Source organism: Lissotriton helveticus, chromosome 12 (assembly GCF_964261635.1).
Source record: "Lissotriton helveticus chromosome 12, aLisHel1.1, whole genome shotgun sequence".
Lineage (NCBI taxonomy): Eukaryota > Metazoa > Chordata > Amphibia > Caudata > Salamandridae > Lissotriton > Lissotriton helveticus.
Genome location: NC_136073.1, coordinates 834,683,056 through 834,699,453, shown reverse-complemented (window position 1 = coordinate 834,699,453; position 16,398 = coordinate 834,683,056). Strand labels below are relative to the sequence as shown.

At 40.6% G+C, this 16,398-nt stretch overlaps 1 protein-coding gene across 3 annotated transcripts in view; it reads left to right on the top strand.

Moving 5' to 3' along the window:
- Nucleotides 1-16,398, top strand: part of RFX2 (regulatory factor X2) — a 125,950-nt gene that overhangs the window by 80,293 nt on the left and 29,259 nt on the right. For 2 of the 3 annotated variants that reach the window (XM_078670661.1, XM_078670658.1), the window contains 5 exons: nucleotides 2,137-2,252; nucleotides 3,911-4,029; nucleotides 9,366-9,475; nucleotides 10,466-10,617; nucleotides 14,979-15,076. In XM_078670661.1, the coding sequence (XP_078526787.1) occupies nucleotides 2,137-2,252; nucleotides 3,911-4,029; nucleotides 9,366-9,475; nucleotides 10,466-10,617; nucleotides 14,979-15,076 (595 nt within the window). The remainder of the gene's footprint in view (nucleotides 1-2,136; nucleotides 2,253-3,910; nucleotides 4,030-9,365; nucleotides 9,476-10,465; nucleotides 10,618-14,978; nucleotides 15,077-16,398) is intronic. The other variant, XM_078670660.1, reaches the window with a different exon arrangement.

The window sequence follows — 16,398 nt, the reverse complement described above, 5'->3', positions numbered from 1 at the left end:
CTTGCTTGGGTATGTAAAATTATATACAGAATGTTGCATTGCACCCGCTTTGCTGGGAATACACAAAGTATAAAGTAAGCGCCACCATACTCTCATGCTAAATTGCTTGAAAATTAAAATACAAATTTAGTTCATTGACAAGGAACCACGCTGCTCAGTGTCTTTTAAAAAGATTTGTCCATTAGAAATAATTTCAAACGCAAAGTAAGCTCACAAGCTGCTGCACAGTCTGCCGGTGTTTGACATCTGACCTCAGCTGTTGGGATAATTATCTCGCTTTTCGAGCTGCAAATATCACACTCCCAATTCGGTTTACGGGTGGCAAAAGGGACAAGGTGAAAGCCACAGCACTACGAGAGTCATTTGCCTCCAGTGAATGACTTTGGACTTCAATGTCAAACTCCCAGTGCGAGCTCTAATTCCTCCGGGACTTCCAGTCCCATAATGCATCTCTACAGGTGTCTGCTAGCGGAAATTCAACAGCTTGCACAATGTCTGAGCCATGAATAATTTAAACCGGTACATGAGCCGAATCTCGAACCATTATGGAAAAACATTGCGTGAATGGTATTAAAAAGTAAAATTTATCATGTCTTACATGACTGTCAGCAGGATGAAATGAGTCCTGACCAGGCACATGATCAGGGGGGGGGGGTATGTCGTGGGGGGGGGGGGACCGATGAACAAATTTTGAGTAAGCCAGGCAATCCTCACCACTTCGACATGGGCGTCAGCGGTGCCCAGTCACCAGATGGCGCCAGTCTCCAGGGCAAGGTGTGTGCGTGTGTGTGTGTGTGTGTCATAAACCATACATTACAGTGTTTTAAGTTGTACATATAACAGTAACTTATAACTTCTGAATTTCAGTGCATTTTTTTTGTTGGTTTTTTAAACTCTGGTGTTTTTTTACCGTAAGTTAAAATCATACTACTTTCCTCACATATATATCCACTTTAACCATTGTTTTGTTTCAGTGATTTCCTATTATATATTTTTAACGTAGAGTAATATCTGATTATGGTACAATAAATGTGCGAACTACCACTTGCTGCACTGTCCTGTACCCAAACTCCTCCCTTCCACCTATGGGCTAACATGATGAGCTACCTACCGGCCACAGACCACACCCTATAGTTTATTCCCTCTTTCTGCGCAGAAATATCCTGCAGAGTGAATCCCCTGTCATGTAGTGGTGGCTGCTACATTTTCTTTCATGTTTCGGCCAGACAATCAGATCACTTGAGGGATCTGGCCGATGGAAAAGGTACAAGCTCCAATATTTGGATTGGCAGTCCTGCGGTAGTCTTGCAGAATCAGCTGTCTATAAATGTTGGACCCTAAGTTAAAAAAAAAAAAGATTTACACTAAATCACAAAAAGGGCACTTCCTGGATAGAGATCATGCACTTTAACCTCTACCTTTTTGGATTTTAAAGATACTTATCTTCTGGGAAGGTATATTGAGCCTCTGGGTGCCAAGACATTATATATTTAAGTTCCGTTTTGGGACTTTGCTACTTCGATCATTTACTGCAAAGTGGTGACGCGCCCTCACTGATGCAAAACCTGATTTAAGCTGCCCGGTTTGCTCAGAGGTGAAGGAAGCAGTGGAACATGTTCTGTTCTTTTGTCAGCTTTATCATGCAAATAGGAGGAAATTAATCCTGCCATTATGTTGCAACATGGGCATCATGGACTACAAAAATGACAACTAGGGTATTCAGGTCAGACACAGTTCAACCAATTGTCTTTTCCGTCTCCTGGTTTTTTTCTATACATGTGGAGACACCGACCGAACAAGAGTGCTCGATCGATGCCTAGTTCATAGCACATAGTGTGTAACAGCATATAATCACTATAGGAAGTGCTGGATGGAATTTACTTTTCGCATCTCAAAATTGTCATGATGTTCCCCCTATATGCTGCTAGTTTCAGTTGTGGTTTACAAGTCATGTTTCTCTGTATGCTGCTAATTCTAATTGTGGGTATTTACAAACGTCCCAATTATTTACATTCTACATGCTGTGTCTTTAAGTGATTTTATTCAATGATTTTTATAGTTGTAACTTATTGATTTGCTTTTATGGCAACTGCCAAAATAAAGTTTATTATTAATAATAAAATTGCTTTTGCCTAGATACAGACCAACACAGAAGATGGATGGTATGGGAGACTATGCATCCCACAGTAGCCATCACATAACTCCGGAGCAGTCTGTGGCAGCCCAGAGCCAGCATCACCAGCAGTTTATAGGTAAGACACTCCTCGTTTTTTTCATTCATGATTATTTACAACTGTTATGCACTATTACTCGGGAGGGTATCCTGGAGCTGAGCATGTGAGTCTAGCCAAACTTAATGGCCTAGTGAAATTACTCAAAAAGCCAGGTCTTCAGCTTCTAGTGGAATTCAAGTGAGTATGAGGCTCTTATGTGTGGGTCGGTCCTCCCTTAATAGAGATGCAGGAGAAGACTTGACTCAAACTGTGGATTGTTGGTGATAGCTATATCTGGACAAATCTTTGAGCCTTCAGTTTTAACAGGCGAGGGACTTTGGGCATTCCTCAACCCTCCAGTCCATCCTTTAAAGGAATTGAAAGTATTTTGCTTTATCTACTATGCAACTATGGCAGGGCAGACTGTACCTTTGATAAGATATAGTTCCACCGTTCTTCTAATCGGACTCCCTGAACTACAATGCAAAGTTTGGGGTGATTGAAACAGTGCTTAATATGTTTTTATAAGTTTCACATGGGTTTACGGGTGGTAGCAAATTCCATATGGTCAATTTATTTCTCGCAGGGTAGACAGAGCCTTTTTTGGGAAGCACCCAGCTTAATCTTCAAAATATGTTTCTGATTTTGAGATCAAATATTGAATGTCTCCCAGTCTTGTTTTGGGGATCATATAACTTTTATGATTGTAACAATAGGAAACCTAGCTTTTGCAAAGCCAATCAGTCTTGCTTTGGCAGTTCTTGTTCATTGCTGGTATTGGCTTTGCCAGTGCATTTAGAATTGTGTTGCAAGCACTGACAAATTAATAGAGGCAGATTTGTAGATTTATTTTATTTACTTCAGGTCACAATGAGTCTTGACGCAGATACGAGGCAACTTAGAACGGTATTATGATATTAATTTGTATACTTAATGTTTAAACTGTTCTGACATGACCCTCACATGACAGCCTCTTAAAAGCATACAAACCGAATTTTAGCATGCCTCCCCACAGAAAGAGATCATTCTCATTTGACGGGGAAGGGAGGAGAGGCATAGGGCCGGAAGGGAGATCGCAATATGGAGGTGGTGGGGCAGGTTGAGAATCATTGTGGTGAGTAATGATTTGGAACGCATGAGATTAAAATTTAGATGCTTCTGGGTTGGGGACAGATAAGAGTTGGAGGAAAGCCATCAAGGCAAGAGACAGACCCAAAATTCACTGTACGTTAAAGTATAGTATAGCATTAGTTTTGACTAATGTGGCCTGTAGTGAGACCACAAAAATCAGCGACTTATAAAGTGCATGTACACAGTGGTGTATCTCGTGATTGAAAAATGCTTCTGATCCGGACCAGTTTGCTGACAGTTTTTAATTCTACAAATGCGGCAAGTTAAAACAAATGCAGGGTGATGGCTTCAATTGTTTTGCTGTTTCAATTTCTCATCCTTGACTGCATTAATTACCTGGTCTTTATTTACTTTTCATTGCATATAAATGTTACAGTTCATCGCACCATGACAAATCCATCCCACTTCAAAGGTACACTTACCCTGGACATGGTGATCAGGGGAAGAAAGAGTTTAATGATCCAACATTGCCATACATTATTTTGCCAAAATGGAATTCAATTCTATTTCCTAAAGTACTACTAGTTCCTTTAATTTCTCCTAATGCATTTCCATTTCATTGCTAGATGTGTCCCATGTCTTTCCTGTTTTTCCTCCTCTGGATTTGGGAAACATGCTTTTACCCGAGGGAATCGTTGTAGACGACATCAAAACCTTACAGCTTCTCTACCGACGGCACTGTGAGGTAACTGTCATTTAACAATTTATTTTAGGTTATTGAGTTTAACAAATTCTAAATGGCAACCTTGCAAAACCATAATTACTGATAATTTGTGTTTTTTTTGCCAACTCAATTTGTTTTAGTACTGTTTTTATTACTTATTGCGCCCCCCCATTTATCCCTTCCCTACCCCCTTAACACCATTCCTGAACAATCCAAAATGTAGCCTAATGATATGGTCAGCATTGAAAGGTTAGTGGAGTTTTTATTTTGCAGAATAAACAATTAAAAGGTCTTAAGTGTTCAAAGATTAAAAGTTTAGGCACCACAATGAGTGAGTGAGTCTGAGCGTACAGATTTTCTGTTGTACAAATATGTTCTACAGGTAGATTTTGCTGGATTCTGTTTTTGACCTTGTAAAAACTGCAAATTCATTTAGCTTTGTCTGCTAGACATTTACTTCACAGCACACATTGAGAGGCAAGCACATCTCTCTGAAAGAAACACCGGAAGCCTCTTATGTTAAGAAATGAATTCCATTAAGTTCTTGGCCATTTCTTATGGAATTTATCCAAAGTTGCTGAGAACCCTCCTGTCTGTGTCAAAGAGAGAACCAGATCCGAAGAGGTCTTGGACTTGGTAGTGGAATAGATTTGGTACATAGCATGCTCACTGGGTCGGTAATGCCAATTTGAAATGATCAGTGGGTAGCCTGTCCCTAGTGAGTTTTCCTAACATACATATCAGAGGAGGCACATTTGGTGACATGCGCTTTAATGTATCTCTAGAAGGGGAAGATACCAATTGAGCATCACTTGTGGTTTATTGGTAGTTGAATTCTTTTTCAAACTAAATCTTATATGGAGGGTACCACTGAGGGTATGCTGCTGCCTCTGAACCACACTGATCTGGATTTGTGAATCCTGGTGGATTGCGAGAGTCAGATTCTCCTTATAATATAATATCAATTGATTCTGATCATTGTCTTCCAAAGCCTCTAAAAGACATTTCAAAAATAATTTTCCAGTAAATAAGCAAGGAACTTTATCTTTCTAGTGTCCTCTTTAAAATCATGAAGGAAACAATCAGATTGTTCCACTGCGACTGGAAGCTTGAATTTGTTTGAAGCCCTTTGAATGAGATTGTGGAATCCACCTATGTCCTCAGGTGGAGAGTCAGATGGTTGTGGAGTTGGCGGAGATGGTAACGGAATAATATAGGAATCCCACGGATCAGAAGGAGGATTTTCAGGAAGCTCTCCTTCCTCTACCTCTTCGTCCGAGGACGTATCAGGGGTACGAGGAGGTGGAGCAGGCTGGTCTGTTACTGGAGACCTGGGCGCTGAAGGTTGAGGCTGAGGTACAGGGTCTGTTCCTGCCGCAGAAGCAGGCGGTGAGATGACCTGTTGCGGTGGAAACCGCTGTCTGTAGTCAGCCAGCATGGCCTGTAGGTCTTGAATGAGGGTAGGAGGCAGATGGCTGGTATCTGCTGCCCTTGTATAACTGGTATGATGGGGAACCACAATGTTCTCCTGATAATAGTGTGCAACGTAATCCTCCTCATCTTGACATTTTATAATTAGGTCCGAAGGATGGCATGCTACTCCAAAGGCTCCTTCATTATCATCATCCTCATAATCTCCTTCTTCATCCTGATCATAGGTGTCCAAGAGGTGAGAAGGAGTTAGTGGCGAAATATACGAGTATTCCTGCCTTTGGAAAGATCTTAGCTGGAAACTCTTGGATGCAACAGGCATTGAAAAAGCCTGCACTGCTGGTATGGATGCCACTGATGACGTTGCCAGCGAGTAGACGGCACAGCCGTCAATAGACTCTTCTTTTTCGTCGTCGAAGGAGGCACCGTCGACGGACTTGACGTCGACGGACTCGTCGTCGACGGAGGACTCGTCGTCTACGGGATCGTAGTCGACGGGCTTGACTTCTTCGTCGACGGGGCAGTCGTCGTCGATGGTATAGATGATGATCTTGTTGACGACGAAGATGTCGTTGACGGTGTTTTCTTTGACGAATGCTTCGACGACGAGGTTCTCGTCGACGATGGTCTTTTTTGTGACGATAGAAATCCTAGTTGAAAGGATTGGTGAGGTGATAGCAGTAGTAGTTACAGTAGCCGTCGACGCAGGAGCTGAAGATGATATTGTAGAGATAGAGAAAGCTGAAGAGACAGAGCAGCTTTTACTCACGGTTTTATGCTTCTTTGAATCCTTAAAAGCAGAAGATTCTGAAGAAGCTGAAAGAGACTTGTGAGTATTACCAGAAGTGGAGTGGGAGGTTTTCAGTTGCATTCTCCCCTCCCTTGATGTACTCTCCTGAGATCTTGCTCTTTTGCTTGATGTTGAAGCTCCATCATCATCATCAGCTTTAGAAGATTTGAGCCATAACAAGACTCTAGCCTCCCTATCCCTCAAGGTTTTAGAAGAGAAGGTTCGGCAAATCTTACAATTTTGTGCCTCATGAGAAGGATAGAGGCAATATATACAGTCCTTATGTTGATCATCAACATGGACTTTCTTTTTGTCGCATGTCCTGCAAGGTCTGAACAAGGCCTTCTTCTCTGACATCCTGAAGAAAATACTGAGTAGGCACTCAGGGAGACTCCCTTCCACATGACGTGCGGTGAAAATCTGAGGAAAACTGGCTCTGCAGAGAGGGTTCTAGAGGGTGCTGACAGCTGATTGGCTGTGACAAAGACTTGGGTCTTTTCAGCATAATGAGGTAGATAGGCTTCTGCAATCTAGGCCTCAGGCCTGTATTTAGGGCCTACTATAATTTACTTTTGGCACTGCTTTTTTATATACCGTGGGACTCCCGCCTCGGCGACTGGGAATGATTCAGGCATGTGAATCTATGAAAGATACCAATACTGGATAACTGAAGTTACAGGTAAGTAACTTGTTTTCTTCTCAATCTAGTATGCAAGTTAAAGATTATTTTTATATAACTCTTTTTATTGATAAAAAAAAGCCATGAACAATATAAGGTTACGTAATTGCAAGGGACAAGCACGGATATCGTAGTGAAACCTAAAGCATGTCCCTCTCCCCCTCCCCCCTCCCCCCCCACCCACCCCTCCCACCCTCACATCAAGTCAAAGCTTTTTAAAGGTGTTCATTTGGGTATCCAGTAGCTCAAACCACAATAACTAAGCATTCCAAAAGCAAAAAACAAGTCTCTTCAGAAGTAGGTTTGTCAAATACATTCTTAATAGGACATTGAATTCAGTGGCGGAACTTTCATTTGGTGTTCCCTAATTTAGGTTGAAGAAATGGGGTGACAAATGGTTACAGGTCCACCAGTCTCAGGAAAACAATTAAATTCTTTACACATCTGAAAGTAACCATGCCAATTGAAATTTAAAAAATCGAAAAAGACTTCCTTTTTCACTTCAGAAACCTCTCTTCTGCTGCTTTTTCAGCATCTGTATATTTTTTTCCTCATACGGCATCAAGAGACCTATTCCAGGATACATGTTAATTATGGAATCCCCAAATAACTTAACAGTTGCATTGCTGGACTGCTGGGAAGTGCATTGACAAATATATCGGACTCCCTGGTCTCTAGACTTCACACTGGTTCCTTCATTCATACCCTTCTTCCTCTTTTCCTTTTTGTGCTATTTCCACCCTTCTTCACCCCCCCCTCCCTTTTTTAAAATTCTTTCTTCTGCCTTGGGTCACCCTTTCATCATCCTTTAAAAAAAAAAAAATGAATGTCTCCCTCTGAATAACATCATAAGTATGATTCCTCAGTTTTACCTTTGCAAATTTTGGGATTTACAAGCTTTCACCTTCTCCAGAACAACCATATGTTTACTGACCAGGAGGAGGGGGAGGGAAAATTCTTCAGCCCGCTTCCATCACTGAGCTTGAAAGACAAGGTTATAAGAAGTTAACATTTTCAAGTTTGGATTTTCCTAATGAGAACATGGCTATTGAGTGAATTTGAAGGAATTCAGAATGAGCAGTACTTTGCACAGCTTCATTCCTTGGTACCTTATAGGTCATTCATTTGTTTGTTTAGAACTTATTACTTTCGTCTCTCTCTTCGACTAATCTTTTAGGAGCAGAATATTGTGGATTTCCATATAGTTGGGCTGCCATCTAGAGTGGCGTAGTGGGCAGAAATCATGGGGCTGCATTGCTTGGCGGGCAAAAAACAAGGGACTAGTATGCGGTCTGAGTGATGCAGTTGAAGAGATTAATTCACTCATTCTTATATTACATTTTTTGTTTGCTATAGCAGAGGTCCCAAGTGCAACTGGTATACTCTGGTGTGTGTTCTGTGCTCTCTATACCACAACACTCCAGATGCATCTCCATGAAGAGGCCAAAGGAAGCCAAACTAGTTATGTGTACAGGAGAACAGGCTTAGCAGTTTTGGTGGTACTTTGCCTAGAGTACCGTGATTTAAACTGATATTTGGATGGCTGGTCTGTAGAGTGGCACTTGAAAAATGGGTGAAAAACAATTGGATATTCTTTTGTTTGTTGCAACATTTCCCATCATACAATTGTGTAGCTGTACACTCCTAGTTAAACCCCTTCCACACACCACCACCAAAACTAGTAAGTAGACAGCATCAATGTTTTTTCCCCCTACTTTCTAAAGACAGATTCCTCACTTCAATTCTAAATTTGAACTTAGGCTGTGGTACACAAATAATTCGGGCCTATGGCTTTGGGTGTCCTAGCACACTGAGAACAGTAAGCCAGCCTATTGTCTTTAAAATGCCTTATTTTCTTTAGTCTTTCTCAAGAGTAATGCTATCTTTTTGATGATTTTAATGTTTTCGGCAATTCCCTATGTTACTTCCCTCCACCGCCTGCTACAACTCGCTCATCCTCAACTGAGGAAATAAGAGCTGAATGTTTCTAGTACTCTGAAATTCCACCTGGAAATAAGTTCTGAACATGTATTCAAATGTTGTTGGTCTTTCACTGTTGAAACTTCTAAAGTATCTTGCATTTCAAAGTTTAAGTAGCTTAGAAAATGTCATGCTCTGTAGGGGTTTAGGTTATTGTGTCAGATGCAACATCCGTTTCAAAGGAGTGATACCAGAACTGGGTAATATTGATAAAGTACCTTCATGCTGATTCACTTATTTATACCATTCGCCGAGCCAGCTGTCATGTTTTAGTCTTCTATGTCAGATAAAACTTGAAGAAACTGAGTGGGATTGATTGATGGTTTGAGTGGGTGTCGAATATGAAATGAACCGTGTCTTTTGGCTATCTTATTCTAGTTCTCTAGGTTGCATGTGATTTTCAACTAGATTTGAAAAAGGTAAAGCACAGACTGAGTATACGGATACTGCTAGTAATGTTTTCTCTTTCTTTATCAGGCTACTCTAGATGTTGTAATAAACCTTCAGTTCCAGTATATTGAAAAGTTATGGCAGGCTTTCTGGAGCTCCAAGACTTCTACTGATGGTTCTACGCACCTGTCACCCAGGTACATTTTAAGGAAGTATTCTAATACAACATCCGCTGAAAGATTTTGCGCTGTCATTGACTGAATAAAGAGAATGTCAGCTGGAAAATCCTGATCCCACATGATTCCCCACAGCAAAGCAACATTAACGGCTACAGGTTTGAAGTTGGCCTACCTGAGCTCATTTGCTATTAAATGTGTCATTTAAATTCCAGATTCAATGCCATGGTCTATTGAAGTGGCAAAAAATCATCTCTTACCAGATATTTTGTTGTTTTACCTGTTAAGTTTGTTCATTTTACTAAATTGCTTTGGATATTTTCATTATTTTAGTTTTTTTGGGATCGCTTTAATACATTTTTCAAATGTAAAACAAACAACCAAGTCACAACTGTGCACACAATCCAACATATATATTATCATAATTACATATGAGAGCATGAGTGGGTGATGAGGGGCTCTCCTCTTTTACAGTATACTTAAGTGCATAGCAGTATTATATGCCCTCCTGGGGTGGAGAGATTAGGGTAGTGCCAATGCACTACATTGATGGAAGGAGTAGGAGAGAAGTGAAGTGGGAATAGGGGTTGGAGCCCCTGCAAGCTATTGGTGTGGCCCATGTGTGTGCGCAGTCACCCCCAAAACCGCATCTTTCTGCTTTTTACAAATGGAATTGTCAATGGATCCTACGGTATTGCTCTCCATCTCACCACGTGTGCTTGTTGCATTATTCTTGGGTTTCTCCCTCCTCCCTCTCAGCGGCCTGCTATTGATCATTGATGGGTTGCGTGTACATGTTGTGCCTACGTTCCGGCTGTGAGTGCCATGGTATTTGTTACACTCTGCATGTACTGCTTGATTTCTTGACTCCAGTACTTGATACCAGTAACTCTCAGATATTTTACCTTTTCTTCTTTTATCCTCATTTTGTTTGCCAGCCTTTAGCTGCCAGAAGGGGAAACTTTTAACTGTTATTCAATTGGTGATCCATTGGGTCTTTTCTCTTTGTAGTGAAGAGGATCATGAAGGTGCCTTACCAAAAGACAAATTAATCATTCTTTGCAAATATGATCCTGTTATGAAGTGGATGAGAAGCTGTGACCATATTTTATACCAGGCATTAGTGGAAATCCTTGTACCTGATGTCCTCAGGCCTGTGCCCAGTAAGTACGTTTAGTGAATATTCAAGCATGTGTTCAGAGATCCAGAAATATGTTTTTATTTTTTTATTGTTTCATCAAGCCTATTCCTCCAAGTAGACCTTAAATTTTGAGTGCCATGAAATCTTGTGTCCAATGACAATGGCACTTAAATTGACAAAAGGAAAATTCAGTCGAGTACATACAGATCCAGGGTGCCTAACTTGACAAATAAGTGAATTCATTCTCATAGAATATTGCCTCTAACTTGGCTTGTCAGTGTTGAATGGTGCCTTACAGGGTATGGCATTACATAATCACGATTTTGATGAGGGTGCCAGTGACCGGGTCTAGAAATGCTCAGCAGACACAGGAGACCTGAACATCCTTTATTGGTGCTCTTTGGCTCAGCCAAAGGATCCAGGTTGTTGCTGTGTACCCTCCTGTATACACTGTCACCACAAACGCACTGCACGTGCTATTTTCCTATTTATAAAAAATATCACAACCTAGCCCTACAGAGTACTATGGATTTAGCATTAAGGGTGAAACTAGCGCAGGAGTTTATAAAGTTTAAGTATGTTAACTGAAGAATAAAGCCCTAAAACCAAGCAGGCAGAGGCAACTGGTTTCAATTGGTGATACAGAGTTCAGTTGAAGTCTGATGTTTGGTAGATGCAGGCATGGAGGCAGTCCAGAGAGAGACAAAATCATGAAGCCACAGATAGTCATTCTAAGCAGAGCTTGTGTCTAGGCACACTTTAGGCAAATCACAAGTACAGGGGTAAAAGTCGCACTAAGGAAGGGGGCTGAGATGCAGTGCTGTGTAGTTGGCAACTGGGGGGGGATGCAAAGGCAGTGTGATGGTACACAGAACTGTGTGATACATGGCCCAGTCCAGGACACAGATTGGCCATTTGAAGAGTGAAATGAGTGTGAAGGGTACTGGTCCCCAGTAAAAGGATAGTTGAGGCTGAGTAGAGTAGATCTAATGTGTGTGGGAATGGTGCATGTATAGTGAAGAGCAGATAGAAGTTGGAAGCACACAAGTTGGGATTGCGTTGGAGGAAGACACTTGAAAGGATGGTATGGGCACACTGGGTTTTCCCATGCAAACAACTTGGAGAGTATGTAGTGTAAAGACATGCAATCAGAAAGGTAATCTCACATTTTCAAGCTGGAACTTAAGAACAAGAAGGCATGGTAGAAATGACTTGTTAAGGCAGTTTAACATCAATGTTCCCGACTAGGATAACACTGACCAGAGGGTGGCCTAGTCTTGCACAACTCTACATACATTCCCCTTAAGGCTTCCAGCAGGCCCCTAATGCTGCCTCATGAATCTGGGCTTGTCATTGCTCCAAGATGACTTGTGGAATATAGACCAATATTATTTGATAGTTTTCAGTCGCCAGCAGACATTTGCATTCCTGAGCTTTGTGGGAAGGGGCTCCGTAGCTAATTTTTGCACTCCGAGGAACAGTGCTGGTCCCTGGCAGTGCCATTCCATTGCTGGAGGAGGCTCCAAGTGAGATAACCTGTGCTGCTTGAGTTCTACCAAGAAACAAGAGAATAGGGACTTGGGTAGGAGGTGCCTGAGATTGCTTCAATCTTCCTTGTGAACCAATTTAAGTGCCCAATATAAACTCTCCGCTATTCTACTGGTTTTTCATTGGATCTTTTTTAATAAGCATTTGCATTTCTGTCTACCTGCTGGATATACTGTAAGATGTATTTGGCAGAAACATTCCTTCACATTTATCAAAATACATAAAAAGAATCCTGCATCTATGGTCATATAGTGCTCTTATACCCACAGCTAGTCTGGCGCTAAAAACTACAGGTGGGAAACAGCAAGCAACTCTCATTCAACTAGCCAGTTTTAATCTGATAGAGAGGGTAAAGCCGGGTTTACAGAAGGTCAAAATCTAGTTTATAATCTTAAATGATTTGGCAAAGCGTTCAATGTCTTGGCTACCATCACAGAGAAAATGCACCCACCTTACCTAGTTTGTTTTACTGGGATACATATTTATATTGGTTATAGACCGGTCCAAGGTGGGTGGAAAGCTAAAAAAAAAACACACACAAAAGAATGCCACATGACCTTGATAAGAATCCTCTGTTTGAGGTCTTTGCAAAGCAAGTTTGTTTGCGTTATTTTGTTTTCTTTGTAATCACTTAACAGGGTTTGGAAAGTTCCATGGTATGAGTTTCAATAATCGATGTGAATCAATATAGTCACCTGAACTACCAATGGACAAGTCTTTGCTGGCAAATATGGTAGAATCTTAAATAGCAGTCTCAATAATAGGTAGCTGGCTTACTTGGCTTGCCACAGATAAGTTGGCATCACAGTGAAATCCAAGATTATGGACAGAGATAGCAGGTACTAGGGTGTCTCCTAATTCAAGTGGCCATAGACAAGGTGGTAATCTAAGCCGATTTAGAACTGGATACTACCAAAACTACTGCCTTGTCTGAGCTGAATTTCGTAATATTGTTGTCAAGCCAGCTCACCACTGTAATCATGCACTTTTGGAAATTATTGACAACTTCCAAGAATCCAACTTTGTGTGCGCTGTAGACTTACAAGACGTGAGCGTAACAGTTGACAAACATTGAGAAGCCTTCACTGTCAGCAGTATTGCTTCCCAGTCCTTCCTTTTAGTTTGAATTCAACTCAAAGAACATTTTCTATTAGGCAACATCATTTTTGAGACAGGCTACAGATAACTTTTATGAACCTAGATGAGTGACTGAAGCCTCACTCTTCTCAAAACATAATTACAGAAGCCTTGGTCAAAATGGACTATAGCTTTAGGTAACCTCTGAGGCATGAACATGAGTTCCAGACCAAGACATCTGTCACTTGTTTCTAGTTTGTGGACAAATTATTAAAGTGTATTCTTCAGAGGGCACACTGTCTTCTAAGCACTAACATTTCCTTTAATTTCAGAAAATATTTAATCTGACAAGACAAATATCCTGCTTTCTGAATTCCTCGGAATTAAATATTTGTGTTACATCGAATTCCAGACCTCCCAATGACCCACAACAAGGGTCCACAAGGTCTATCATAACAGTTCAAGAGACTGGTATGTAACCAAATCTTTTGGAAACTAGGCCACTCACCTAGTGTAAGAGCCCTTACTGGCCCCTTGGGTCAACTTTCATAATAAGCCAAGTAGATTATACCATAGTGTTACTAAGTGTATAAACGAGCAAGAACACTTCTAAGGAGGCTAAAAGATTTTGGGTTCTGGCTTTTTGCTTTATCAGCTAGTTAGAAAACCAAAGTGGACAAGCTGAGACTCCCTGTTTCAAGGATTCCAAGCTGGTTGTAAATAAGAAGTGCACAAAACACCCTTCTCTAAGTCATTAGGATCCGATGTAATAGAAGTGCATGTCCAAAAGTAGTAAGGCCTATCTTCAAAATGTGGTATTTATTTTCCTTTATTATATGTACATGTTGCTGCTTTGACTGTTCCATATGTCGTTCTCAGACACGTTTTCTTTTCAACACCAGTGACTATATTGACTAGACAAATTTATTGTGTGCAAACTATATCAACTGACTCCAAAATTGGCACTTAGATAGAATAGACTTTAATAGAAATTATTATTGTGATTGAATGGTCATTTTTTTTATTGAGTGTTCTATTTTAAGGTTTACATTAGCAAAGGTTTTCCAATGATTAACTAGTATAGCAAATTACATTTATTTCTTCCTTTTAGACATATTATCCCCTTTAAATTCCCTAATACTGGAAATCTATTGACCTGACCCCTATCCAGTACTTCTCATCAAAACTCACCACCTATGACTGCTGCCCATTCTGAAACCATTGAGTTTGTATTACCGAAAACAGAAGCTTCAATACTGTGACCTGAGTAGGCGATGACTACTAAGGCTTTTTGTAGTGCTGGATTTAAATTCTAACTGGATTTATAAAGACAAATTTGTTGTATCCTGTTAGTATGTTTTCTTAGAGATCATCAATATTCAATCTCTGAAAATGCTGTTGATCCAGTATTGATTAAATGTATGTTCCTTTCAAGTTGCACAACTGAGGGATCATACTCCTTTAGCCTTCATGAAAGTGGCAATGCCCACCTGCACTTGCCCCCAACACCACCTGTACTGCTCAACAAATCACATTACTATGTTGATACTTGACATGTTTACACATGTTCCTAAGTTTGTTTCAAATGCCAGAAGCTTCTGCCAGTACATTCTTAGATGCCTCCCAAGAGAAGCTCTTCTGTTGTCTACTATCAAAGTAGAGTTATATTTCAAATGAATCTAGTCCGATCTATGTTAAATTTTCCACAGTGGGAATATTGTAACATATTTTTTACTATATTGTCATATTTTTTTTCAGGCACCTTGACACAAGCTATCCGAAACTTTGCAAAGAGTTTAGAAGGGTGGCTGACCAATGCAATGAGTGACTTTCCCCAGCAGATTATTCAGACAAAGGTAAAGTTGTCTATGCATTATTGAAAGAACCAGTGTTGCTTGTGAGACCAGGGTTCTACTGCCTTAGAAATCATTTCATTTTCATCATATTGCAATATATGATGTTACACCTCTTACACAGGTATTTGTATAATTATAGCACTATACTACTGAAGAATATTTACTTGTTTGTTTTTCCAGAGTTTGAGCATCTTTACTTTTTGTTAAACCTGCAATCTCTACACCCTTCAGTTGTGAAAGGCTGCATGTTGCAGTTTTCCGCCTCTTATTGATAAGTGTTCTCATGGTTTAATGTGTCCTGAAAAAATTAAGGCACAGGCACCATGCATGTTATATTGCACACCTTTGAGAATTTTGACATATCAAGGGCTGTATAGGAAGTCAAAAGTTGGAAGTCACAAGAGAGCTAAGCTGACTCCATTCATAGCGAAAGGGCTACATGAGGCAATAATTCCACATTGGAACTTGGTGTGTTCCATTTGCACACCACTGGTTCTATCATGGAACCTGCCCCATTACTGCCATTTGCATAAGCACTGAAAGCCTTGATTGAGAACTCTCTGTGAAGGAACTTTTCACCATCTAGGACCTATTTTGTTAGGGTCTCCTCCATCATTTGAGAATATTGACTATACCAAGATGCCCATTGCCCTTGAAACATTGCTATCAACCTAAGTGTCTAAACCACCCAATTTAGGTAACTTAGAGTTATAAAAAAAAAGATGATTGCAGAACAGCCTTTATAGTATGTAGTACCTGATAAATGCTCCTAAACCCTGCCTACTGCCTTCTCAAGAGGACGACACTCTATACTCTTCGGTGGCTGAATCTGGCTGAGGCAGTACCTTGGGCAGCAATGTTCTCAAATGGAAAATTCACACCTCTGAGGACGATGATCATGCAGAGGTATAACCTGCTCCATAAAGAATCCTCCTCACTGATGCATCAGATCAATAAGATGCATTTTGGTGGACAAATGGTGGTGACTGCAGCATTTTCAGATTGGACAGACTTTGTCAGTTGAATCTGTCAATCTAGCCTCGGTCAGTGAGAATTCCACTGGATTCTTTGATTGCCTATAGGGGAGGAAAACGGTTTTTTTGCACTTCATCGGCACCTGTTGACAAGAAGGGCAGACTTATGAAGGTTGTTGCCTTGGTCTGCCAGGCTTTTTTTCTATCTAGATAGCAGTTCTATCTACAATTTGTGACTACTATAGTTCTGCCCTGTTTGACCTGTATAATCCATTTTAGAGATCGGCTTCCTAGGTAGTTAAGATGCTAATTTAGGACCTATCTCAAGGAGGGTATGATCACCACTGT